At 41.0% G+C, this 27001-nt stretch overlaps 1 protein-coding gene across 3 annotated transcripts in view; it reads right to left on the bottom strand.

Annotated features, from left to right (window-relative positions):
- INO80D (INO80 complex subunit D) overlaps positions 1-27001 on the bottom strand; it is a 100179-nt gene that overhangs the window by 61701 nt on the left and 11477 nt on the right. For all 3 annotated transcript variants that reach the window (XR_004028017.1, XM_030803946.1, XM_003253978.2), the window contains exons 2-4: positions 15511-15604; positions 15159-15405; positions 8824-9569 (exon numbers count right to left, since the gene is read on the bottom strand). Coding sequence is in view for 2 of the 3 variants with exons in the window: in XM_030803946.1 (XP_030659806.1) it covers positions 8824-9569; positions 15159-15376 (964 nt within the window). In the remaining variant the exon portion in view is untranslated. The remainder of the gene's footprint in view (positions 1-8823; positions 9570-15158; positions 15406-15510; positions 15605-27001) is intronic.

The following is a 27001-nucleotide window of genomic DNA, read 5'->3' on the forward strand; positions in this document are numbered from 1 at the left end:
CACAGCGCCTGGCCACACAATCGGGTTTTTAAAATGACATTACAACAAAAAGGCTAAGCTATATTGCACAGATGAACTTCTTTTGTCAGACACTTCACTAATGGGGTAGAAACAACACAAGTAAAGACAGAGTTCAGGTCACAAAAAGGTAGAATTTCTTTTTTTTTTTTTGAGACGGGGTCTTGCTCTGTCACCTAGGCTGGAGCACAGTGTGGCATGATCTCGGCTCACTGCAACCTCTGCCTTCCAGGTTCAAGTGATTCTCGTGCCTCAGCCTCCCAAGTAGCTGGTATTACAGGTGAGCACCACCATGCCCAGCTAATTTTTGTATTTTTAGTAGAGATGGGGTTTCGCCATGTTGGCCAGGCTGGTCTCAATCTCCTGACCTTAAGAGATCCACCCGCCTCGGCCTCCCAAAGTGCTGGGATTACAGACGTGAGCCACCACATCTGACCAGAATTTAAGTATCAAAACTTAAAACACTAAAATGATGTCAGAAAAACATAAAATACAAACAAGAGGGTGAGAAAAGAAGCTCAATATATGTTCAGGCAAGAAAAAAGTCAATACGTGCTTCTGAATGGTTTTATGAAAACAACAAAAAGAAAAACGTCAAAAAGTACAGACAGAGTCACTCTATATTTCAACAAAGAAGGGCCCTACGATAAAGTGTCAAAGGCAGAAACACTCCATCCCCCTCTCCCAAACCATTCCCTGGTTCTTACCTTCCATGGGAAGATGGAAGGGTGGGATGGTAATGTTCTACTACTAATGAGGTTTGGGATTTCTTTCAATTATTTTAAACAAAAAATGTCATACTTTGTGCTGCATTATGTAAAACAAGGTTAGAAGGAAAAGTGGATAAATACAGTATATATTAATATTTTGTTAAAGGGTCTCGCTGTGTTGTCCAGGTTGGAGTGTAGTGGTGCAATCTCATCTCACTATAGCCTTGACCTCCCAGGCTCAAGTGATCCTCCCACCTCGGCCTCCAGAGTAGCTGGCACTACAGACAGCACCACCATGCCCAGCTAATCTTTGTACTTTTTGTAGAGACTGGGTTTTGTCATGTTGACCAGGCTGCTCTCGAACTCCTGAGCTCAAATGATCTACCTGCCTTAGCCTCCCAAAGTGCTGCAATTACATGCATGAGCCACTGTGCCCAGCCAAATGCCGTAATTTTTAATGACTGAATAATTTTTAGCTCCTGACATAAAAGTTGTGCCCTTTTAAAAGTCTTGTATCTTGGCCAGGTGCACCAGCTCATGCTTGTAATCCCAGCAGTTTGGGACGCTGAGCCAAGAGGATCACTTCAGGCAAGGAGTTAGAGACCAGCCTGGGTAACACACCAAGACCCCGACTCTACAACAAACTTAAAAATTAGCCAGGCTAAGTGGTGCATGCCTGCAGTCCCAACTATTCAGGAAACTGAGGCAGGAGGATTGACTGACCCTTGAGCCCAGGAGGTTGAGGCTGCAGTGAGCCATGATCACGTAACTGCATTTCGGCCTGGTGACAGAGCAAGGCCCTGTCTCTAAAAGTTAAAAAAAAAAAGAAGTTTTATATCTTGAAGAGGTCTTGATAAAGACTGATGTTGCACAGCCTAAAGTGTAACAGTATGTGGGACTATGTAATTTTAATATATTCATACCTCTATGAAACTTACTAGATACCTTGATAGCTAGTATTTTATTTATGTCTTCCTTCTTGAGAACCTCAAAAATCAAGAGTATCCTCATTAGACAGTTACATTAAAAAGGACTTCATGGATTGCTTCCATAGTTTAAATGAGTTTACATGTGCCAAATAGGGAAATTAAGAAAAGGTTAATTAAAATGCAAATTATAAATGCTTAAGATTAAATAACACATTGCCATTGGCATAAAGAAACTTCAAATCTAATTCCAAGATGACTATCTAAAATGTCAGGTCACCTTTAAAGATGAGTTACTTTCTCCGCTGAAATAATTAATAATTTGTAGGGAGAAAAGGTAAAAAAGCAATTAAATGATCACAACAGCATCAACTTCAGTGTGTTGAAAGGTAAGGTCCTTCAAAGTGACATTTAAGGCACCACTGAAAAACAGAACATGAGTTATCTTTTATTTGTTTCAACAGAATAATTTCTACTAAGACACCTATACTTTCTCTGAGGAAGTCAAGATCTAAGTCATAAAAACTAAGATGGAAGTGTTTTTCCTGCTGTGAAACTAACTGTCCAATAAAGCAAACCTTTGATCTTGGCTTCATTATCACTAGTTTTAATGTAACTGGCTGATATAAGTAGCCCAGACAGGACTATAAAAGCTAATAATAAGACTGAGTTTTTATTTAAGTACTCTTTGCTGACATGAATACAGACTACACTTTGTCATAAAATTATAGAGTATATGCATTACTATTTCTGGTTTCCCCAAAATAACCTTTGCTTTGAAATCTCAGGCCTCTAATATGTTTGCATTTTAAAAAATTTAAAAGGGCGTCCAGGCATGGTGACTCACGCCTGTAATCCCAGCACTTTGGGAGGCCGAGGCAGGTGGATCACCTGAGGTCAGGAGTTCAAGACCAGCCTGGCCAACGTGGTGAAACCCCATCTCTACCAAAAATACAAAAAATTAGCTGGGTGTCGTGGTGCACACCTGTAATCCTAGCTACTCGGGAGGCTGAGGCAAGAGAATCACTTGAACCTGGGAGGCAGAGGTTGCAATGAGCCGAGATCACACTACGGCACTCCAGCCTGGGCAACACAGCAAGACTCTATCTCAAAAAAAGAAATAAAAAAATTTAAAAGACTGAAAACTTTTTCTGTATGTTTTCATTCTGTTTAAAAATGATTAAAAAATTGCTGGGCACAGTGGCTCATGCCTGTAATCCCAGCACTTTGGGAAGCCGAGGCGGGCAGATCACAAGATCAGGAGTTCAAGACCAGCCTGGCCAATATAGTGAAACTCCGTCTCTACTAAAAATGCAAAAAATTAGCTGGATGTGGTGGCACCTGGCACGCGCCTGTAGTCCCAGCTACTCAGGAGGCTGAGGCAGGAGAATTGCTTGAACCCGGGAGGCAGAGGTTGCAGCAGTGAGCCGAGACCTCGCCATTGCATTGCAGCCTGGGTGACAGAGCAGGACTCTGTTTCAAAAAAAAAAAAAAAAAAAAAAAGATTAAAAAATCAGCCCCTAATATTTCATCATTTCAAAAGCTAAAAAATTAGCAGCATCCAGAAATAAATGAAATTATAAATAAAAATTTAGTAGATGATGCCAGTAAGTGTTGGAATTAGAGGCAAACATTTTTAAAAAATTGTTATATCTCGCCAGGCGCGGTGGCTCACGCCTGTAATCCCAGTACTTTGGGAGGCCGAGGCGGGCGGCTCACGAGGTCAGGAGATCGAGACCATCTTGGCTAACACTGTGAAACTCCGTCTCTACTAAAAACACAAAAAATTAGCTGGGCGTGGTCGCGGGCGCCTGTAGTCCCAGCTACTCGGGAGGCTAAGGCAGGAGAATGGCATGAACCCGGGAGGCGGAGCTTGCAGTGAGCCGAGATCGCGCCACTGCACTCCAGCCTAGGTGACAGAGCGAAACTCCGTCTCAAAAAAAAAAAAAAAAAAATTTGTTAGATCTCTGCTTCAAAACTAATGTCTAAATGAGTTCCAGCTAGATAAAATGTAAATAATGAAATGATAAAAGGACTAAAAGAAAATATGGGTGAATATGTTCATATATTCTTGGGATGAAAAGAATCCAAATAAGGAAGCAAGCAAACCAAAACCCAGACTCAAAAGAAAAAAATCTTAAAGAGAATACATAAAAATTTTAACTTTTAAATTCCTACAATGGATATTTCTTTTCTTTTCTTTTTTTTTTTTTTTTTTTTTTCAGAGACGGGGTCTCAGCTCTGTCGCGGTGGCATGATTATAGCTCACTGCCAGTCATAAGCTCTTAGACTTAAGGGATCCTTCCGCCTCAGCCTCCCAAGTAGCAGAGATTACAAGTTTGCAACTGTGCCTGGCTATAACAGATACCCGGAATCAAAAAACAAAGGAGAGGAGGGAAGAGACTTTCCAATAAATATAATATACATATAAAAAGCTCTTACCAATCAATAGAAAATAAATATATGGATGGAAGAAGTGAAAGGCAAAATAAACAAAATGTCCAAAAATCATATGAACAAATACTCAACTATATTATTAATCCAAAATAGCAGTTCTGAAAGTATGGTCCACAGATCCCCAAAAGTCCTTGAAATATTCTTGGAGTATATAGGTCAACACTATTTTCTTTTTAAAAAGTTTTTTTTTAATTTAAATTTTGAAAAAGAGAATCTGTTCCCAGGCTGGTCCTGAACTCCTGGGCTCAAGTGATCCTCCTGTCTTGGCCTCCCAAAGTGCTAAGATTACTGGCATGAGCCACCTCACCTGGTCTCAACACTATTTTCAACAAAATAATATTAAGACATTATTTGCCTTTTTCACTGTGTTGACACTTACATACTGATGGTATAAAAGCAATGATGGGTAAAACTACAGGCTCCTTAATTACCATGAATCAAGGCAGTGGCATCAGACTTACTAGGAGTCCTTGTATTCCTCACACCATGCCTTGCAGTTGTAAAGGAGTTTTATTTGAGAATATTCTTGTTTATTAAAGATTATTTATTTTTATTAAATCGACCCCTGAGCACATGTCTTTATACTATTCTGTGCGAGTAAATGTGAATCTGCTGCAAAGGAAGAAAGTATGACAGCTGTCCTGAGGAAGAGGACTTGCACAACTGTTTTCATTGCAACCTGACCAAACTGCTTTTTCTCATTCATCGTCATTTTTTGTTTTTTTGAGATGGAGTCTCACTCTGTAGCCCAGGCTGGAGTACAGTGGTACGATCTCGGCTCACTGCAACCTCCGCTTCCCCGGTCCCAGTTCAAGCAGCTCTCCTGCCTCAGCCTCCCAAGTCGCTGGGATTACAGGCACGCTCCACCATGCCCAGCTAAGTTTTTGTATTTTTAGTAGAGACGGGGTTTCACCATGTTGGCCAAGCTGGACTTGAACTCCTGATCTCGTGATCTACCCGCCTCGGCCTCCCAAAGGGTTGGGATTACAAGTGTGAGCCACCACACCCAGCCTTCATCATCATTTTTATTTGAAAGAGAATCTGACAGGCCAGGCATGGTGACTCGTGCCTGTAATCCCAGCACTTTGGGAGGCCAAGACAGGAGGATCAGCCTGGGCAACATAGTGAGACCCCATCTCTATCAAAAAATTTGAAGAAAAAAATTAGCCAGTTGTAGTGGTGTGTGCCTGTGGTCCCAGTGACTTGGGAAGCTGAGGTGGGAGGATCACCTGAGCCCAGCAGGTCAAGGCAGCAGTGAGCCATGATCATGCCACTGCACTCTAGCCTGGGCAACAGAGAAAGACCCTATCTCAAAAAAAAAAAAAATTGTATTTTAGATTTATCAGTTTTAGCTTCTAATACAGTATGAATAGATACAACCCATACACAAGAGCTTTATGGTTTCCTTATTAATTTTTAAGTGTAAAGGATCCTAAAAACAAATATTTGAGAAACACTAATCTAAGGTATGTAAATTTAAGCAGATTTTCTATCTAATTTGCAAAGGCAATAATAACAATAATAATACTACCCAGGGCTGATAAAGATTTAGAGAAACTGTTATTTTCACACACTGCGTAAAGAAGATAAGCTGACAAAATAATTCTGAAGAAAAATTTGGCAACACATATCAAAACTTTTTTTTTTTTTTTTTTAAAGCTAAAGCTTGGAATCAGCAATTCCACTTTAAGTCTGAATTAACAATCTATTTGAAGAAAAAAAAGATGTGGCAATAATTGTTTTACTGCAAGGCTATATACATCTATGACAGTTTATAAGGACATAAACTGGATACAACTTAAATGGAAGACAGAATTCAGCCATGACAAATTACACTGCATATGAAAAATTACCAACTTGAAAATACATTAGTATGAAAAATTTTAAACCAGATTACAAAACAGCATGTATAGTAAGAGCTTGATTTTATATATTGGAAAGAATATATCAAGGTATTAACAAATGGGTATTAATATGACTTGGAGTGTTTTATTATTTTTGTTTATAAATTTTTTAACTTTTGTATTTTAATCACGAAAAGTCACAGATGGTTTAACAACAGGTGAAACAATAAAAAGCTATAAGAAAAGCAAGCACTCTCACCTCCTATAAAATATACCCTGTCCAATTCCATCCTCCCTAGGGTAGCTGATGCTAACAGTCTGGAAGTATATATCCTTTTATACTTTTACCTTTGCTCACACCAATCAGGCCAACAGCCATATACTTAATCAATAAATATACTGATATCCCCTGTTTATTTACTTTATTTTTACCAAAATGGGATAATAATTACCTCTTGATTTTTTTTTCCACTTTTTAATATACCATAGACACATCCTGGTCAAAAGACACAGATTTTTTTTTTTTTTGAGATGGAGTTTCGCTCTTGTTGCCCAGGCTGGAGTGCAATGGCACAATCTCTGCTCACTGCAACCTCCGCCTCCTGGGTTCAAGCAATTCTCCTGCCTCAGCCTCCCAAGTAGCTGGGATTACAGGCGCACACCACCATGCCTAGCTAATTTTTGTATTTTTAGTAGAGGCAGGGTTTTGCCATATTGGCCAGGCTGGTCTCGAACTCCTGACCTCAGGTGATTCACCGGCCTCAGCCTCTCAAAGTGCTGGGATTACAGGCATGAGCCACCACACCCGGCCTCATTCATTCTTTTTAATAGCTATATATTTCTTTCTTTTTTCTTCTTTTTTTTTTTATACAATAGAGAGGAGGTCTTACTGTGTCGCCCAGATTGGTCTTGAACTCCTGAGCTCAAGTGATCCTCCCACCTCGGCCTCCCAAAGTGCTAGGATTACAGGTATGAGCCACTGCACCCCCAGCCTGCTACATAATATTTCATAAAACATATATGAACCATAATTTAGTCAAGGTTTCCTACCAGTAATTATTTCTTTGCAGGTTTTTAATGCTGCAAACAATGTTTCAGTGAACATTCTTGCACATATATCCTTACATTTTGATTTTTTAATCCACAGGATAGTGTCCCAAAAGTGAGTCCGCTGGCTACATATATATTTTGTTTGTTTGTTGGAGATGGGGTCTCGCTCTGTCACCCAGGCTGGAGTGCAGTGGCACAATCTCGGCTCACTGCAGCCTCCACGTCCGAGATTTAAGCAATTCTCCCACCTCAGCCTCTCAAATAGCTGGGACTTCAGGTGCGCGCCACCAAACCTGGCTATTTTTTGCATTTTTAATAGGGACAGGGTTTCACCATGTTGGCCAGGCTAGTCTCCAATTCCTGACCTCAGGTGATCTGCCCACCTCAGCCTCCCAAAGTGCTGGGATTACAGGCGTGAGCTACCACATCTGGCCTACTTTTGTTTTTTTAGAGACAGGATCTCACTATGTTGCCTAGGCTGGTCTCAAACCCCTGGCTTCAAGTGATCCTCCTGCATCAGCCTCTCAAAGTACTGAGCTTACAGGCATAAGCCACTAAGCCCAGCCTATACATATATTTTAAATTAGTAGATATTGCTAAATTACTCACCAGCAATGTATGAGATACCATATCCTGACCCTGACCAACAATGGATATCATTTTTGACAATCTGGTAATTCATTGTTGCTTTAATTTGTATTTCCTGCCTGCTGAAAGGATTGAGGTATTCATTTGTTTATTGACTATTCATATCTCTTCATGTTCTATCTTTGCTCATATTTCTATTGCTGTCATATTATGCAAATAATTTTTCCTGAAGTGAAAATCATAGCTCATATTGCATTCGAGAATAAATTTCAACTGAATTAAAGGTTTAAATGATCAAAACCAATCAAACTATTAATAGAAAACACAGAATATCTGTATAAACTTGGAATCGAGGAAGTTTTCTTAAGCAAAACAGGAAATTCAGAAGCAACAAAAGAAAAATAGACATGTGACTACATTAAATTACAAGTTTTCCCTGTATTTTCTCACTCTTAAATCATTAACAGGTATTGCCTTGAGAATTTTTTAAACAGGAAAAAATGCTTTAAAACTGTCAGCAGATATCAACAATGCTATGATCATTCCTAGAATAAGACACGCCAAGAACTTCAATAGATGCACAGGTGTTAAACTCATAAAAGCATACAACCAAACACAACTGCCTTTTAATGCTGCTATCACTACAAATAAAAGCTGTGTGTGGAATTCTAAACTCCCAACTTCTATTTCTGTATCCTATTCAGTAAGTGCTACGCCCTCCAGTGTTGGCCCTCTGTATCCATGGGATCCACATCTGTGGATTCAGCCAATCACTGATCAGAAATATTTGAGAAAAAAGATTCCATTTGTACTGAGCATATACAGACTTTTTTTCTTGTCATTATTCCCTAAACAATACAGTATAACAACTGTTTTCATAGCATTTACATTGTATCAGGTATTATAAGTAATCTAGAGATGATTTAAAGAATATGGGAGAATGCACATAGGTTATGTGCAAATACTATGCTGTTTTATATCAGGATCTTGAGTATCCTCAAATTTTAGTGCCTGAGGGAAGACCTGGAACCAATCCACCACACACGTAGAGGGACGACTGTGTTTATTTTAAGGTGGTCTACCTAAATACAGAATCTTTCACTGTACCACTCTGCCTCATTGTGATTCCACCCCCATCACATATGGGGTAATTATGAAAGGGAAGCTCCACACAACAGAACTCATTTTGTCATATTATGTGTCTATGATACGATAAAATAGATAACTCACCTAAATGGGGAAACAGATCAGTGTCCAACTGATGTTTCTGGGTGCACAGTTTCACCAGTCTCTGCAGTCGGCTTATACATGAGAAGTGTGGAGAGAAGGCTGTGGCTTTCATGAGGATCCGGTCAGTCCTGGGTGGGTCCACAGTGGGAGCCCTACTGGATGGCAGGAGGGGCAGAGGCCTCTTGTGAGACAACTGCCGTGCTTGTGCTATAGTGTGTGTGGTGGGTGCCACTCCCTGCATTGGTAGGCTGGTGTTCTGAGGTTGAGGTGACTTGCAGACTGAACCCTGCGGTGGCGCTGGAGGTTTTAAAGAAGTGGATAAAGGTGACAGGTGGGAGTGCTGCTGCGGAGGCTGCTGCTGTGAAGGTGCAGGAGGGGGACTAAAGTGCTCTTGCCGAACTTTTAAAATCTCTGTCTCTCTCTGGCGCTGCCGATTCTGGGCCAACTTGCTCTGCAACTTCTTTCTCACAGTTGCCCCTTTCTTTAGGTCATCATCTTCCTCGTTGAAAGCAAATGGGTCTTCCAATTCAGTTTCCAGGTAGTGGAGAGGGACCCTTGCCCCAGGTGGAGAGAGGGACATTCCATCCAGTCCGTTGGGCATCTTCAAGGCCAACGTGGGCACTGTCAGGCTAAAGGCCATGGTATCCATCTGGTGCCTGACCTTCACCTCATCTATAGGATCATTCTTTTTCTTCCTCTCTTTTTTCGGGATAAAGCCAAGTACCTGCAAGTGGCTGTTGCAGTACCTTTAAAATACACACATACATGGGAAAACAGTCATGATACATATTTTTTAAAAGCAGAACATAAAACTACATGAGAATCCTAATATGTTAAAAATTACATCACTATAGTGACTCTTGGCAGCCAGCGACTTAACATGCAAACCTCTACTACTTTCAAGCAATCCTCAAAGTCAGTGTAATTTTGATGAGGCAAATATGTGAACTGTACATGCACAGGGGTGGCCAGACAGAAGCAAGTCATTCAGTTACGGAGTGGCCCTGGAAAACTGCTCAGCTACTGCTTCTCACATGGCTTTGTTATTCTCTATTCATAGCATACAAAGTAACTCATCAAGAGTCTAAAAGATCACTTAAAATTCTCTTACAGAGAAAAAATATATGTATTTTCTAATGCCATTAAAGTATTTGGAGATTCACAAAGCTCTTATGACAGAAAACCCTCAAGAATGTCAAGTGTCTACTGTGCTTTAGACACACATATACAGAGAGAGACAGAGACAGAGAGAGAATGAAATAAGAAAGTAAAAGATGGTTTGTGGGGTTATAGGTGAAATGCCTTTTTCAATAGCCAGATGTAAGTACATGAATTATCTCCTGTAGTACCTACCTGCAGTAGGCGCTAAAATAACTCCCTTAATGCAGAAGAGGAAACTAAGCTTTACAGAAATTGATTAACTTGCCAGCTGGAAAGAGTCAGAGCAAAGACCAACTAAAATCAAAGCTCATGAAGACTCTCATTAGTCTTCAACAATAAGCAAGTATACTGCTTGGGTGATGGGTGCACCAGGATCTCACAAATCACCACTAAAGAACTTGCTCATGTAACCAAATACCACCTGTACCTCAATAACTTTAAAATAAAATAATAACAAATAATAATTTTTAAAATGCTTGATGGAATTCACCAGTGATGCCATCTTGACATGGACTATTCCTGTGGAAAGTTTAAAAAAAAAAATGAGCAAAATTAAATTCAAAACTGCTATTTTGAATTCTCTGTCTGAAAGATCATGTATCTCTGTTTTTCCAGAATTGGTCCTTGGTGCCTTACGTATTTCATTTGTTGATGTCATGTTTTCCTGGATGGTCTTGATGCTTGTGAATTTTCGTCTGTGTGGGCATTGAAAAGTTAGGTATTTATTGTGGTCTTCACACTCTTCATGCTATTTTAAAAACCTATAAAAGGGCTGGGTGCGGTGGCTCATGCCTGTAATCCCAGCACTTTGGGAGGCCAAGACAGGTGGATCACCTGAGGCCAGGAGTTCGAGACCAGCTTGGCCAACATGGTGAAACCCCATCTCTACTAAAAATACAAAAATCAGCCAGATGTGATGGTAGATGCCTATAATCCCAGCTACTCAGGAGGCTGAGGTACAAGAATCGCTTGAACCTGAGGGCAGAGGTTGCAGTAAGCTGAGATTGCACCACTGCATTCCAGCCTGAGAGACACAGCAAGACTCGTCTCAAAAAACAAACAAACAACAAAAAAAAAAAACAGTACTCCATGCTTAAATAAATTTGGAAAATGCTGGCTTAAACAAAATTAAAGAATGATTTTGTTGTTTTTTGTTACTGATGTGCAACTACTCAGAGCACTTTGTGTAATGTGCATTACGAAGTTCCAAGAGGAAAATGTACCCATCTGGCAGTGTTTCCCAAAGTTATTTAAAAATGAAACCCAGGGCCAAACGCGGTGGCTCATGTCTGTAATCCCAGCACTTTGGGAGGCTGAGGCAGAAGGATCCCTTGAGGCCAGGAGTTCAAGATTGGCCTGAGCAACATAGCAAAACCCTGTCTCAGTTAAAAAAAAAAAAAATCAAAGAAAACAGAACCAGCCGGGCAAGGTGGCTCATGCCTGTAATCCCACCACTTTGGGAGGCCAAGGTGGGTGAATCACTTGAGGTCAGTAGTTTGAGACCAGCCTGGCCAACATGGCGAAACCCCGTCTCTACTAAAAATACAAAAATTAGCCAGGTGTGGTGGTGTGTGCCTGTAATCCAGCTACTTGGGAAGCTGAGGCAGCAAAATCCCTTGAACCCATCAGGTTAGAGGCTGCAGTGAGCCGAGACTGTGCCACTGCATTCCAGCCTGGGCAACAGAGTGAGACTCAGCCTCAAAAAACAAAAAAAAAAAAAAAAAAAAAAAAAAAGAAAAGAGAACCTATTTTTATCGTAACATATAGGTGATAGCTCCAAAAAACATAGTTTGGGAAAAGACCACTGAGGTAAAAAATGTCAATCCTCAAATTCACTGGGCTTCATCATAAAACTGTTTTGCTAGTAATTGCTAAAAATACAGATTCACCAAATAATCAGAAAATCTCACACACACACAGAATATGTGTGTGTTTTGTTGCTTCATCTTAGAAATAAATCTATCAAAGGCACTCTTTAACGCAGGCCCCTTAAGAAAAAGCTTTCTTTGTCATGTGCAGTCACTGAAAAAGAGAAAAAGGTTTCTAGCCAGCAAAGAGAATGTACACTGTGTGTGTGTGTGTGTGTGTGTGTGTGTGTGTGTGTGTGTGTCTGTGTGCTTCCCTAGCAGGTTTCAGCTAGGTCCCATATATATCTTAAACACAACAGATTCACAAAGCAATGGCCAGCAAAGAAAGACGCATCTGGGATAATTGCACTAACCAAAAAGTTTCCCAAGAACAAGAAAAAATTTTAATAAAGAATAAATTTGGCCTGGCGTGGTGGCTCTTGTCTATAATCCCAACACTTTGGGAGGCCAAGGCAGGGGGATTGCTTAAAGCCAGGAGTTCGAAACAAGCCTGGGCAACCTAGTAAGGCTCCATCTCTACAAAAAGTTTTCAAAACTCGGCCGGCCACGTGGCTTGTGCCTGTAGTCCTAGCTACTCGGGAGACTGAGGCAAGAGGATCATTTGAGGCCCAAAGTTCGAGGCTGTAGTGAGCTACAATCATGCCACTGCTCTCCAGCCTGGGCAGCAGAATGAGACCCCATCTCAAAGAAAAAAAAGAAAAGAAAGACAAATTTATAACTTAGTACTTATGGCCAGGCACAGTGGCACACGCCTGTAATCCCAGCACTTTGGGAGGCGGAGGTAGGAGGATCACTTCAGGTCAGGAGTTCGAGACCAGCCTGGCCAACATGGTGAAACCCCATCTCTACTAAAAATACAAAAATTAGCCGGGCGTGGTAGTGTGCACCTGTAATCCCAGCTACTGGGGAGGCTGGTGCAGGAGAACTGCTTGAATCCAGGAGGCAGAGGTTGCAGTGAGACGAGATCGCGCCACTGCACTTCAGCCTGGGCAACGGTTGAGCGAGACTCCGTCAAAAAAAAAAAAAAAAAAAAAAAACTTAGTACTTTTTTTTTTTTTTTCTTTTTTTTGAGACGGAGTTTTGCTCTTATTGCCCAGGCTGGAGTGCAATGGCACGATGTCTGCTCACCACAACCTCCGCCTCCTGGGTTCAAGCAATTCCCCTGCGTCAGTCTCCCGAGCAGCTGGGATTACAGGCATGTGCCACCACACCCGGCTAATTTTGTATTTTTAGTAGAGACGGGGTTTCTCCATGTTGCTAAGGGTGGTCTCGAACTCCCAACCTCAGGTGATCCACCTGCCTCGGCCTCCCAAAGTGCTGGGATTACAGGCGTGAGCCACCATGCCCGGCAACTTAGTACTTATTAAGTACAGCTTCTCTTGAGATAGAAACATGAAAGTCCTTTCCCTTATCTTGTTCTCAAAAGAGCAAACTACTTCAAAGACAAAGGTGAATACAGATGCTTCAGAGAATATTTTGAAGAGATTCATAAGGACTCTCATTTGAATTCTTGCCTTTTTTGTTTTTTGGATATCAGTTGCCCAAGCTGGAGTACACAGTTCAGTTGCCCAAGCTGGAGTGGCACAATTACTGCTCACTGCAGCCTCGGCCTCCGGGGCTACATCAATCCTCCTGCCTCAGCCTCCCAAGTAACTGGGACTCTAGGTGTGTACCACCATACCTGGCTAATTTTTGTATTTTTTGTAGAGATGGGGTTTTGTCATGTTGCTCAGGCTGCTCTTGAACTCCTAGGCTCAAGCGATCCACCGTCTTGGCCTCCAAAAGTGCTGGGATTACAGGCGTGAGCCATCACACCCAGTCCTTGCTGCTATTAAGATAATTCTGGCTTTGGCTCAACTGAAAAAAAAATCCAACAGTGACAACTGTAACCATGATAAGCTAATTTTAAGACAAAATTTTAGAAATGTGTTTATAATGGGGCTTGATGTGAAAAAAAATTAATCCAAGCTCATCCATTCTTCAAGTTAAAAAAAGGCAGGAGTAAGAAATTATCATTTTCAGTCTGCTAAAAACTAACTAGACAGATATATTTAGCCTAATACATACGTCCCTTTCTCACCTGAGATTAAAATTTTATTCCTTGCCTCACTAAGCAGCTATTTCTAACTTTCAGGTATTGTAATTTGAAGCCTCAGTGCTCATTAGAAATTCTAAGAGAGTATTCCTAAATCCCCATTAAACTATTTGTACTCATTTTGGTGAGATCTCCACCAACACAAATTATTTATTTCATACTGCAAGTGTAAAAAGTATTCATGACATAAAATATCTGATTCCTTTCCAACCAATTTATGCAAGTGACATTTGCTAATGTATAGAAACATGGATGAAGGTTGTGTGAGTGTGTTTTAAAATAGGAGTGAAAGGTTCAAATTTTCTACCTAGAGATAACAAGTATCTTGAAACTTTTGGGAAACAAGCATGTATCTCTACATATATAGATCCCCACAGTGATCTATATAGTTTCTGGAGAATTGAAGAAAAAGAAGCACGGAGAAGAGATTATATATGAAAGATAGTGTGAATTTTCCTAACAATATGAAAGATGAATAACCAGTATAAGACTCCTTTAAAAACAATTCCACTCTTTTTTAAATTTAGCAAAGCATAAACTCATCATTCTAGTGGCAAAACCGACCCTTAATGTGAAAATAGTGTTTCCAAATTATGGTAAACATACTCTATTTGGAACACTTTTTAACCAAAAAAGGTAAGGTTATAAAACATGCCAAACACTGGTGAGAAGTCTGATAGGAAATAAATCTAAATGATTCAAGTAGTTTTTTAAAATTTTCTTTAGTAAGTATATATCCTTTACTAACTTCTAGGCATAGATTTTAAACTCCAAAATTGCTATCATTAATTATAACACCTAATTAGTTATTTAAATTTCTCTCATTTAGGCAAATGAGAAAACTAGGTAGAGAAGTCAGGAATTACTTTTTAAGGACACAAACCAAACAAATCTGTTTCAAGACTTCAAGCAGCAACTTTGAAGGAAAAAAAATCTTTTAAAAATCCTAGAAGTCCATGAAATCAATTAAAAAGACAAACATACTTTAAGTAATTCCCCAAATTTTTAAATTTTTAAAAATTGCCATATTTCATCTTTAAAAGTATTCCATAGATTACTTAGATTACCCCCAGCATTCAGCATTTATATAGGTGGAGGAAGGGAGGGAGGGAGAAATGAAGGACAGAAGAAAAGAGAAGAAAAAACAAGAAAAGAAAAAATTCCAAGCCTGTTAATGAAATCAAGGATTGATTCTCATGATTAGCCCTTACCTACGATCCTCTGATTTGGGGATGGGGTTGGTGCAGCGTTGGCTGTTATACTTGGCCACATATTCACATTGCTTGAAGGGGGCAGTCTTGTCCTCCAGAACGTGTCTGATACAGAAGGCGTAGCCGTTGAGTCGCCTCTGCTTGCACAGTTTGGGGCTATATGAGCACAAGGGCTTATTGTCAACCTCAGAGAAGTGTATATGTTTCCCTTCATACATCACGTGACTCTATTCCTTGTGAACATCAGCTAAAAGGCCACCACAAAAAAAGAAACCCAAATGATAAATCAGAGAGTATAAGGCAGATTTAAGTTGAGAATTTCACTGAGGGACTTCTGGCCCCACAGCCATACCTGATTTTAAATCTTCTGCACCATAGCAATGTTAAGAGAACCCCCAAGGATACCACAGTTTGGAATGCCGCAGAATCAAGATGAAGCAGATTGTCTACAAAAATATCAAAAGGCCTAGTTAACAAACAGAAATAAGCAAAGCTAGCTCACCCAGGAAGCAAAATACTATGATATCACCCTTACTAATGCAATGGATTCTTCACTGTAAATCAATATCCCAATAACGAGGTTAAATAAGAAAATAAGAGACATTATAAAACATTAAGTTGGCCAGGCGCCATGGCTCACGCCTGTAATCCCGGCACCTTGGGAGGCCAAGGCGGGTGGATTACCTGAGGTCAGGAGTTTGAGACCAGCCTGGCCAACATGGCAAGACCCCGCCTCTATTAAAAATACAAAAATGAGCCAGGCATGGTGGCGGGCACCTGTAATCCCAGCTACTTGGGAGGCTGAGGCAGGAGAATCACTTGAACCCGGAAGACAGAGGTTGCAGTGAGCCGAGATCACACCCCTGGACTCCAGCCTGGGTGACAGAGTGAGGATCTGTCTCAAAAACAAAACAAAAAAAATTAAGTTACCTTATCACCCCAAATTGAACTAAATAACATTTGCTCTGGTTAAGTTTTATAAATACCTCAAAACAGCAGAACTCTTCCACCAAATGAATGTCACAGGTAGCAGGTCTCTTTTTCATTACTGATGTTTGCATGCTATACTCATTTTCAGAACCCACATCCCTTTACAATGCCAGAAGAATAAATGGTAGACCTAAAACTTCTCTCGGAAATTCTACTTTTTTTGATATGATGGTAAAATATTTGGCAATTTATAAATTTTTCTATGAAATACAAAATAAAGCAAATTTCTGCCATTAAAAAATGTTCTTTCCCTTATAATATTTCCCCACACCTATCCCATCCAATCACAATAAACTTCTCAGGCCCAAAGACTAGTCACCTGACCACACTTACATCATTCAGTTCAGAGTTCGGCACCACATGGTGCTTCCAGTCACACTAAATAGTATAATAATCACGGCTTATGAGTCTTTTCAGTCAGTGAGAAAATGGAAGGAGGGAATTACACAATACTCACTACCAATCTACACGCAAAAGGCCTAATGGTAGGATTTATATACTACAACACCATTTAGTCTATTATGAAACTGAATCTATTTTGCCAAGTCAGGATCTTAGTGAGCTGATGGAGTCTCGCCCACCCTCTTCCGCACTTCCAGCCATCAAGATGGCTGATGGAACAGCTCAGATATCAGCTACTGAAAAAGTCCAGAAATACTCTCTTTTACCAGTAAATGACAAGATACATAAATGCTGGAGGTGCCAGAAGACACGGTTGTTCAAGTCCAAAATCTGCCACTTGCTGTGTTACCTTGAACAAATCATTTAACCTATTTGAATGTCAGTTTTCTCATCTGTAAAACAGGGATAATAATAGTAGCTATGTTATCAGGATGCTGGAAGGATCAAATGATACAAAGCATGCGACATACTAAGTATCATCCCTAGTATATGGTAAACACTGGAGAAACAAATTACTATTCGTAAGTGTTCATTCCTGTAATATGTGACTACATTCCACCTGCCAGTAATGAAAGTAGAGAATATGTATTCTTCTCAAGAAATACTTCACTTACTGTAGTAGGAGAAAAAAAAAAACAACTCGAAATATTAACTTAGTTAATAAAAATCATATTTTCTCTTCTGGAGGGAAAAAAATCACATTCATTACTAAGTAAATCTAATCACACATTAATGTAAAAAATAAGAGCTTTCTCTTTTCACCTTATGAGAATGTAAGAAAAAAAAGTTGGACTACAAATTTAAATTTAGGTGCTAAGAAACTGGATATTCACATGCAGAAGAATGAAACTAGACCCCCACCTTTCACCCCATACGAAAATCAACTTAAAATGGATCAAAGACCTAATTGTAAGACCTGAAACTATAAAACTACTAGAAGAAAACATAGGGGACACGGATGTGGGGAAAAATTTTATGAGTTAAGATCTGAAAAGTACAGGCTAGGCACGGTGGCTCATGCCTATAATCCCAGCAGTTTGGGAGGCCGAGGCGGGCGGATCATGAGGTCAGGAGCTCGAGACCAGCCTGACCAACAAGGTGAAACCCTGTCTCTACTAAAAAATACAAAAATCAGCTAGGCATGGTCATGCATGCCTGTAATCCAGCTACTGGGGAGGCTGAGGCAGGAGAATCACTTGAACCTGGGGGGCAGAGGGTGCAGTCAGCCAAGATCATGCCACTGCACTCCAGTCTGGGAAACAGAGTGAGACTCCATCTCAAAAAAAAAAAGAAAGAAAGAAAAAAAGATCTGAAAAGTACAGACAATAAGGTAAAAATAAACAAATGGGATTATATTAAACTAAAAAGCTTCTGCACAGCAAAGGAACAACCAACAGCACAAAAAGACAACCTACAGAATGGGAGAAAATATTTGCAAACTATTGAACCGACAAGGGATTAACATCCAGAATATATATAAGAAACAAACATCTCAAAAGAAAAAAATACAAACAATTCAATTTTTAAATGGTCAAATGATCTGAACAGACATCTCTCAAAAGAAGGCATACAAATGGCTAACAAACGTGGAAAAAATGCTGAACATCACTAATCATCAGGGAAATACAAATCAAAATTGGGGTAAGGTATCCTCTTACCCCACTTAGGATGGCTATTATCAAACAGACAAAAAAATACAAATGCTGGTGAGCAAGCAGCAAAGAGGGAACTCTTGTACGCTGTTTGGGAATGTGAACCAGTATAGCCACTATAAAGAACAGTATGGGCCAGGCGCAGTGGCTCATGCCTGTAATCCCAACACTTTGGGAGGCCAGGGCAGGTGGATCACTTGAGGTCAGGAGTTCGGGACCAGCCTGGTCAACATGGCAAAACCCTGTTTCTACTAAAAATACAAAAATTAGCTGGGCTTGGTGGCATGCGCCTGTAGTCTCAGCTACTCGAGGCTGAGGCAGGAGGATTGCCTGAACCCAGGAGGTCAAGGCTGCGGTGAGCTGAGATCACACCACTGCACTCCAGCCTGGGTGACGGAGCGAGACTATGCCTCAAAAAAAAAAAACAAAAAAAAAACAGTATGAAGGTTCCTCAAAGAGCTACAAATAGAACTACCCACTACTAGGCATTTTTCCAAAGAAAAGGAAATAATACATCAAAGAGATATCTGCACTCCCATGTTTATCAAAGCACTACTGATGATACCCAAGATATGGAATCAAACTAGGTGTCCCACAACAGATGAATGGATAAAGAAAATGTGGTATATATACACAGTGCAATACTATTCAGCCATTAAAAAGAATGAAATTCTTGGGCACTGGGTGTGGTGGCTCACACCTGTAATCCTAGCACTTTGGGAGGCCAAGGTGGGCAGATCACCTGAGGTCAGGAGTTCGAGACCAACATGGCCAACATGGCGAAATCCTTCTCCACAAAAAATAGAAAAATTAGCTCAGTGTGGTGGTGCACACCTGTAATCCCAGCTACTCGGGAGGCTGAGGCAGGAGGATCACTTGAACCCAGGAGGCAGCAGTTGCAGTGAGCCAAGATCGCACTACTGCACTCCAACCTGGGTGACAGAGCAAGACTCCATCACACACACACACACACACAAAAGAAATTCTCTTATTCACAGCAATATGGATAGAACTAGAAGACATGTTAAGTGAAATAAATAAGGTATGGAAAATTAAACACACGTTTTCACTCATGTAGTCACTTAAAAAAGTTGATCTCATAGAAGTAAAAAGTAGGCTGGGCGCAGTGGTTCATGCCTGTAATCCCAGCACTTTGGGGGGCCGAGGCGGGCAGATCACGAGGTCAGGAGATAGAGACCATCCTGGCTAACACCGTGAAACCCCGTCTCTACTAAAAATACAAAAACTTAGCTGGGCGTGGTGGCGGGCGCCTGTAGTCCCAGCTACTCGGAAGGCTGAGGCAGGAAAATGGCGTGAACCCGGGAGGCGGAGCTTGCAGTGAGCGGGGATGGCGCCACTGCACTCCAGCCTGGGCGACAGAGCGAGACTCCATCTCAAAAAAAAAAAAAAAAAAGAAGAGAATAGGGAGAGATTTGTTAAAGGATACAAAATTATGGCAAGATGGGAGGAATAAGCCCTAGTGTTCTATAGCACTGTAGGATGGCTATAGTTAACAATAATTATTATACAATTTTGAATAGCTAGAAGGAGGATATTGAATGTTTCCAATACACAAAAAAATGATGCTTGAGATGATGGATATTCTAATTGCCCTGCTGATTACTATACATTACATGAATCAAAACATCACTCTATACCCCACAAATATGTACAATTATTTTGTGTCCATTAAAATTTTTTAATTTGAGAAGTATAAAACATAAACATTTAAATTTAGCTGCCCTGGATGTTTGGGACAGGAAATATTTCAAAGCAAATCCATGCCATTTTTCATTTTTCACCATCTTTGTTCTACTCACCTACAAGCCAAACACACACATAACTTTCACAAATTAGTTCAAAGAAATCTATACAAACTTCAAGAAAAAAGAGAAATCTACATGTCTGTAGGTATGAGAGCATTTTACAAAACATAGAAAGAAATCTGAGGGCAGGGATGGAAGGATATGAAGTTGCAGTGCGCCGACATCGTGCCACTGCACTCCAGCCTGGGCAACAGGGGGAAACCCTGTTTCAAAAAAAAAAATGCAACTCAACTGTGCATTTTGTGATGAATTCAACCTTGTCTTACACAAATATATGAACTATTGCTTTTTTGGTTTGAATTTATCAACTGAGTCTTTGCCCGTACTTTTGTTCCCAACTTTTGAGGCACTGTGTTGTGTTTTGTTTTTATTTATTTTTTATTTTGAGGACAGGGTCTCACCTTGTTGCCAGGCTGGATTGCAGCGGCATGATCATAGCTCACTGCAACCTCAAACTTCTGGGCTCAAGAGATCCTTCTGCCTCAACCTAGGACTACTACCTCAGCCAAGTAGCTAGGACTACAAGTATGTGCCACCATATCTGGCTAATTTTTTAAATTTTTTGTAGAGACTGGGTCTTGCTGTGCTGCCCAGGCTGGTCTCAAACTCCTGCATTCAAGAGATCCTCCCGCTTTGGCCTTCCAAAGTGCTGGGATTACAGGCATGAGCCACTGTGCCTGGCCACACTATGTTTTAGATCTCAGGTCAGCAAACTAAACTATTTCTTACAGGACAAATGTGGCCCACTGTCTGTTTTTGTAAATAAAGTTTTATTGGAACACAGCCATGCTCATTCATTTACATACTGTCCATGGCTACTTTTGTGCTATAATGGTAAAATTTAATAGCTGCAACAGATACTATATGGCCACAAAAATAAAACTATTTACTAATGTTATTTGCTGATCTCTTTTAGATGCAACCCTTGTCGGGTTTGACTTTTTGCTCCAATCTGAATCATTTTACTTTTGAGCAATTTTTTTTCTTTTCTTTTTTTTGAGACAATGTCTCACTCTGTCACCTAGGTTGGAGTGTAGTGGCACAATCACCACTCACTGCACCCTCAACCTCCAGGGTTCAAGCAATCCTCCCACCTCAGCCTCCTAAGTAGCTGGGACTAAAGGCACATACCACTACACATGGCTAATTTTCTGTATTTTTTGTAGAGACGAGGTTTCACCATGTTGCCTAGGCTGGTCTTGAACTTCTGGTCTCAAGCGATCTCCCTGCCTGGGCCTCCCAAAGTGCTGGGATTACAGGGTTGAGTCACCCTGCCTGGCCCAAGTCATTTTCTTTTAATAAATGAGTTTGTCCAATTTATAATTTTGTATTTATGACATATTTCATCTTAATCCTATCATATTTTGTATTGCCTTTAGCCTTTAATATTTTCATTACACATTTACTATATTCAGTACAAAGGTTTGAACTGTGTAGCTCTACTTACACATGGATTTTTTTTCCTCCTCTGCTACCCTGACAGTAAGACCAACCCCTTCTCTTTTTCCTCCATCTACTCAGTGTGAAGACTTTTATGATGATCTGCTTCCACTTAATACTAAATATACTTTCCTTATGGTTTTCTTAATAACATTTTCTTTTCTGTAGCTTACTGTATTGTAACAATATAATATATAATACATATACAAAATATGTGTTAATCTGTTTATGTTTTCAGCAAGGCTTCTAGTTAACAGTAGGCTATTAGTTAAGTTCTTGGGTAGTCAAAAGTTCTAATACGGCCAAGTGTGGTGGCTCATGAATGTAATCCTAGCACTCTGGGAGGCCAAGGCGAGTGGATCACCTGAGGTCAGGAGTTCAAGACCAGCCTGGCCAACATGGTGAAACCCCATTATCTACTAAAAATACAAAAATTAGCCGGGCATGGTGGCACACGCCTGTAATCCCAGCTGCTCCGGAGGCTGAGGAAAGAGAATCACTTGAACCTGGGAGGTGGAGGTTGCAGTGAGCCACTGCACTTCAGCCTTCACAAAGGGAGTGAGACTCCATCTCAAAAAAAAAAAGTTCTAATGCAGGTTCTCAACATGTGGGGCTGGTACCTATACTCTCAAGTTGTTCAAGGGTCAACTGTAGTCTGTTTTCTTGGAAGAATTGTAGTCTATCTCCTTTAGATAACATTTCTTTACTCCACACTAAGAAAATTAGTATACTTATCAGCATTATTGCAATTGATCCCATGTTATAAATGAGAAAAATCTCCAGACTTGCAACTACCTACCCATCCCTAACTCTCAAGGCTTTTTCCTGTTGTTGTTCTTAGTTCTACATTTAAATTTATTCAATGCAAAATGATACGTTTTTTAACTTAGTCTTCCATTCACTTCTTGATTCAATAGTTTACAACATAGTCTCCTCTCTTTTCTTTCCCCCACAAGAGCTGGTTTGTGGAAACTATAAGCCACGATTTTTCTGTTTGAAAACATATGTTGGCCAGGTATGGTGGTGCATGCCTGTAATCCCAGAACTTTGGCAGGCTGAAGCGTGTAGGCTGCTTGAGCTCAGAAGTTCAAAGCCAGCCTGGGCAACAGAGCGAAGAAACCCTATCTCTGCAAAGAATACAAAAATTAGGCCAGGCGCAGTGGCTCACGCCTGTAATCCCAGCACTTTGGGAGGCCGAGGTGAGGTGGGAGGATCACTTGAGGTCAGGAGCTCGAGACCAGCCTGGCCAACATGGGGAAACACCATTTCTACTAAAAACAAAACAACACAAAAATTAGCCGAGTGTGGTGGCACGTGCCTGTAGTCCTGGTTACTTGAGAGGCTGAGGTGAAGGGATTGCTTGGGCCTGAGAGGTCGAGGCTACAATGTGCCAAAACTACACCACACCACACTCCAGGCTGGGCAACAGAATGAGACTGTCTCAAAAAAGGAAAAAAGCCAAGTGCGGTGGCTCACGCCTGTAATCCCAGCACTTTGGGAGGCTGAAGCGGGCGGATCACGAGGTCAGGAGATCGAGGCCATCCTGGCTAACACAGTGAAACCCTGCCTCTACTAAAAATACAAAAAAATTAGCCAGGCGTGGTGGCATGTGCCTATAGTCCCAGCTACTCGGGAGGCTGAGGCAGGAGAATCGCTTGAACCTGGGAGGCGGAGGTTGCAGTTAGGCGAGATCACGCCACTGCACTCCAGGCAACAGAGCAAGACTCCGTCTCAAAAAAAAAAAAAAAAAAGAAAAGAAAACATGTCTTAAGTTTAAGTGTTAAACTTAAACAACAGCTTGTCTGGACATAAAATTCTTGGGTTGTGCTTTTTTTTATCTACTGACTTTGTATATATTGTTTCATGTTGAAAAAGCCTGAAGGCAGTCTCTTGATTTTATAGGGGACTTGATTTTTTTTTTTTTTTGCATGCTGACCTAACAATAAAAGTCTATTTAAAGACTAGAAACTGTTCTAAAATTTTAAATCTTTTTCTTTTCTTTTTCACTCTTGTTGCCCAGGCTGGAGTGCAATGGCACGATCTCAGCTCACTGCAACCTCCACCTCCTGGGTTCCAGCAAATTCTCCTGTCTCAGCCTCCCGAGTAGCTGGGATTACAGGTGCATGCCACCATGCCCAGGTGATTTTAGTATTTTTAGTAGAGATGGGGTTTCATCATATTGGTCAAGCTGGTCTCAAACGTGTGACCTCAGGTGATCCGCCTGCCTCAGCCTCCCAAAGTGCTGGGATTACAGCCATGAGCCACCACGCCCGGCCTTTTTTTTTTTTTTTTTTTAGAGATGAGGTTGCATTATAATGCCCAAACTGGATTGAACTCCTGGGCTCAAGCGGTCCTCCACTGTAGCTGGGACTACAGGTGCATGTCACCACACCTGCCTTCAAATCTTCTTTTATTGTGGGAAGCTCTTCCTTAATGTATTGACAATTCTTTCTGCTTGATTTATTCTCCGACAGCTTCAGGGGTATCAATTATTGGCATACTAGATTTACTGTATTCCCTGTCACTCCCTCTCTAGTCTTTCTTCATTTTTATTTGTTCCATTTTGGGTTGCTCAAATTTCTCAAGCTTGCTTCCATTACCCCTAGCTATAGTTGATATTTGCTGCTTTGAATGTTTCTGCAATGTTACTTTTCTCTTATTTTGTACCCTGATTCCATCAGCTCACTCTTACAATCCTTCTGTTGTCTTCTTTTATTTCTTGAGCTTTTATATCTCATCTTTAAACTCTAGTTTCAGAGGAGCTATGTCTCACCCCCACCTTCCACCATAGGAACTATTTTTTCACTTTCCCTTGACGCTTGACTCCATGCTGGACTATGTTCCCTAACTCACAGGAGCCCACATGGCACAGATTTGGGGGTGGGGTGATAATTTAGGCTTTACTTCTCTTCACATGACCAAGATCAGGAGCTGAAAGGCTGCTTGCTGCCAGTTTCTCCTCCACTCTGAACTTCCTACAAAACTGGTAAGACTGCACAGTCTGTAACTCAGCCCCACCTCTCCTGCCACGCAGGGAGCCCAACATACATATATCCAACTTTGCCATCCATGCATGGGGATTACTGGTTTTGTCCTCGAGGTGTGTCACTTTCTTGGGAGAAAGCTACTTCCTTTGCTTTGCCTGGTTCTATAGAGGAAATCATCCTCTCCTGGCATCCTCTCTTGCCCTAGTTCAATTTTCACTGCACTTAATAGCACTAATTTATATATTTTGGGTTTTTGGGGGGGTTTTGTTGGGTTTTTTTTGAGACAGAGTCTCGCTCTGTCGCCCAGGCTGGAGTGAAGTGGTACAATCTCGGCTCACTGCAACCTCCACCCCTTGGTTCAGGCCATTCTCCGGCCTCAGCCTCCTGAGTAGCTGGGATTATAGGCGCCCGCCACCACGCCCAGCCAATTTTTCTGTATTTTTAGTAGAGACGGGGTTTCACCATGTTGGCGAGGCTGGTCTCGAATTCCTATCCTCAGGTGATCCATCCACTTCGGCCTCCCAAAGTGCTAGGATTACAGGCATGAGCCACCGCGCCTGCCATAATTCATAAATTTTGATTACAAGGTTACAGTAATTGTCAAAGTTTCAGTTTAGTTTCTGTTTTGTTTTTTGTTTTTTTTTTTTTTGAGAGGGAATCTCGGAGTCTCGCTTTTTCACCCAGGCTGGAGTGCAGTGGCTCAATCTCGGCTCACTGCAAGCTCCGCCTCCCGGGTTCACGCCATTCTCCTGCCTCAGCCTCTTCGAGTAGCTGGGACTACAGGCGCCCGCCACCACGCCCAGCTAATTTTTTGTATTTTTAGTACAGACGGGGTTTCACAGTGGTCTCGATCTCCTGACCTCGTGATCCGCCCGCCTTGGCCTCCCAAAGTGCTGGGATTACAAGCGTGAGCCACTGCGCCCGGCCTAGTTTTTGTTTCTAATTCTCCCTATTTTTAAAGTTGGTTTGGAGAAGGAAGAATAGAGATCTCGGTACTTGCTATTAACCACAAATATCTTTTTAAATTTTGAATAGTAAACTATTCCACAATAATATCAAAACCATAAAGCATACTTACTATAGAATTTTTTTTTTTACAACAAATGCATTACTTTTGTAATAATTTTGTAAAAATCTAACTTTCTTCTTTTTTTTTTTTTTTTTAAGAGACAGTCTTGCTCTCTTGTCAAAGCTAGAGTGTGCAGTGGCACAATCACAGCTAACTGCAGCCTCAAGCTCCTGGGCTCAATTGAGCCTTTTACCTTAGCCACCCAAGGAGCTGGGACTACAGGCATTAATCACTGTGCCCAACTAATTTTTTAATTTATTGTAGAGATGGAGTCTCACTACATTGCCCAGGCTGGTCTCGAACTCCTAGCCTCAAGTGATCCTCCTGCTTCACCTCCCAAAGTGCTGGGATTATAGGCGTGAGCCACCACAACCAGCCTGAATTTCTTCTAATTGAGTATTATTGTAGTATCAAAATCACTGTTCTGTAAACTGGAAACAGATCAATATCTGGTCTTCTCTACATTAATAAACTACCCTGATTTTACTAAAGTTGAAGTTCACATCACTTTCACTCTTTGGCAATGAGTGCAAGATATAAATAAGAATGGAAATACACAATATATAAAGCCCAAATAATCTTAATCAAATGTCTTTTAGACTCTGATATATAAATACTATCGCATTTTCTTTCTTCCTTTCTTTCCTTTCCCTCTTTTTTCTGAGACAGGGTCTTGCTCTGTTGCCAGGCTGGAGTGCAGTGGTAAGATTACGCCTTACTGAAGCCTTGACCTCCCTGGCTCAAGTGATCCTTCCACCTCAACCTCCCAAGGAGCTAGGGCCACAGGCACATGCCACCACACCCAGCCAATTTTTCATATTTTTAGTAGATATGGGGTTTCACCGTGTTGCCCAGGCTGGTCTCGAACCTCTAGGCTCAAGCCATCCACCAGCATCAGCCTCCCAAAGTGCTGGGATTATAGGCCTAAACCACCATGCTCAGCCTATCACATTTCCTAATCCATGCAAACAAAAGGCTAAAACTAAGCACTATCTTTTTTTGTTTTTGTTTTTGTTTTTAGAAAAGGGGGGTGTCTCACTATGTTGCCCAGCTGGTCTCAAACTCCTAGTCTCAGTGAGCCTCCTGCCTCAGCCTACCAAACTGCTGGGATTACAGGCGTGAACCACCATGCCCAGCCAAGCTCTACTTTTTAACACATGATGAATATCACTTTAAAAAGAAAAAAAACCTTAGCCAAACCAAATTTATTAACAGTTCTAGCAAATATCATCTTCGGCTGTGGAGACAACTTGCTTAGCATATAAACAGACCTATGCTCCCTTAAAGGAGAGAATGCAGGTAATTAAGCACTTTAGAGCAGCAGCAGAATATACACTGTTATTACCAAAAAATGGAAATAACCATTACTGAGAACAGAAAATACTCAAGTCTCACAGAAAAAATATTTCAACAGCAAACATAACCATATACTAGAATTCAAGAGTAGGAAATAGCCGGGCACGGAGGCTCATGCCTG

Source organism: Nomascus leucogenys, chromosome 22a (assembly GCF_006542625.1).
Source record: "Nomascus leucogenys isolate Asia chromosome 22a, Asia_NLE_v1, whole genome shotgun sequence".
Classification (NCBI taxonomy): Eukaryota; Metazoa; Chordata; class Mammalia; order Primates; family Hylobatidae; genus Nomascus; species Nomascus leucogenys.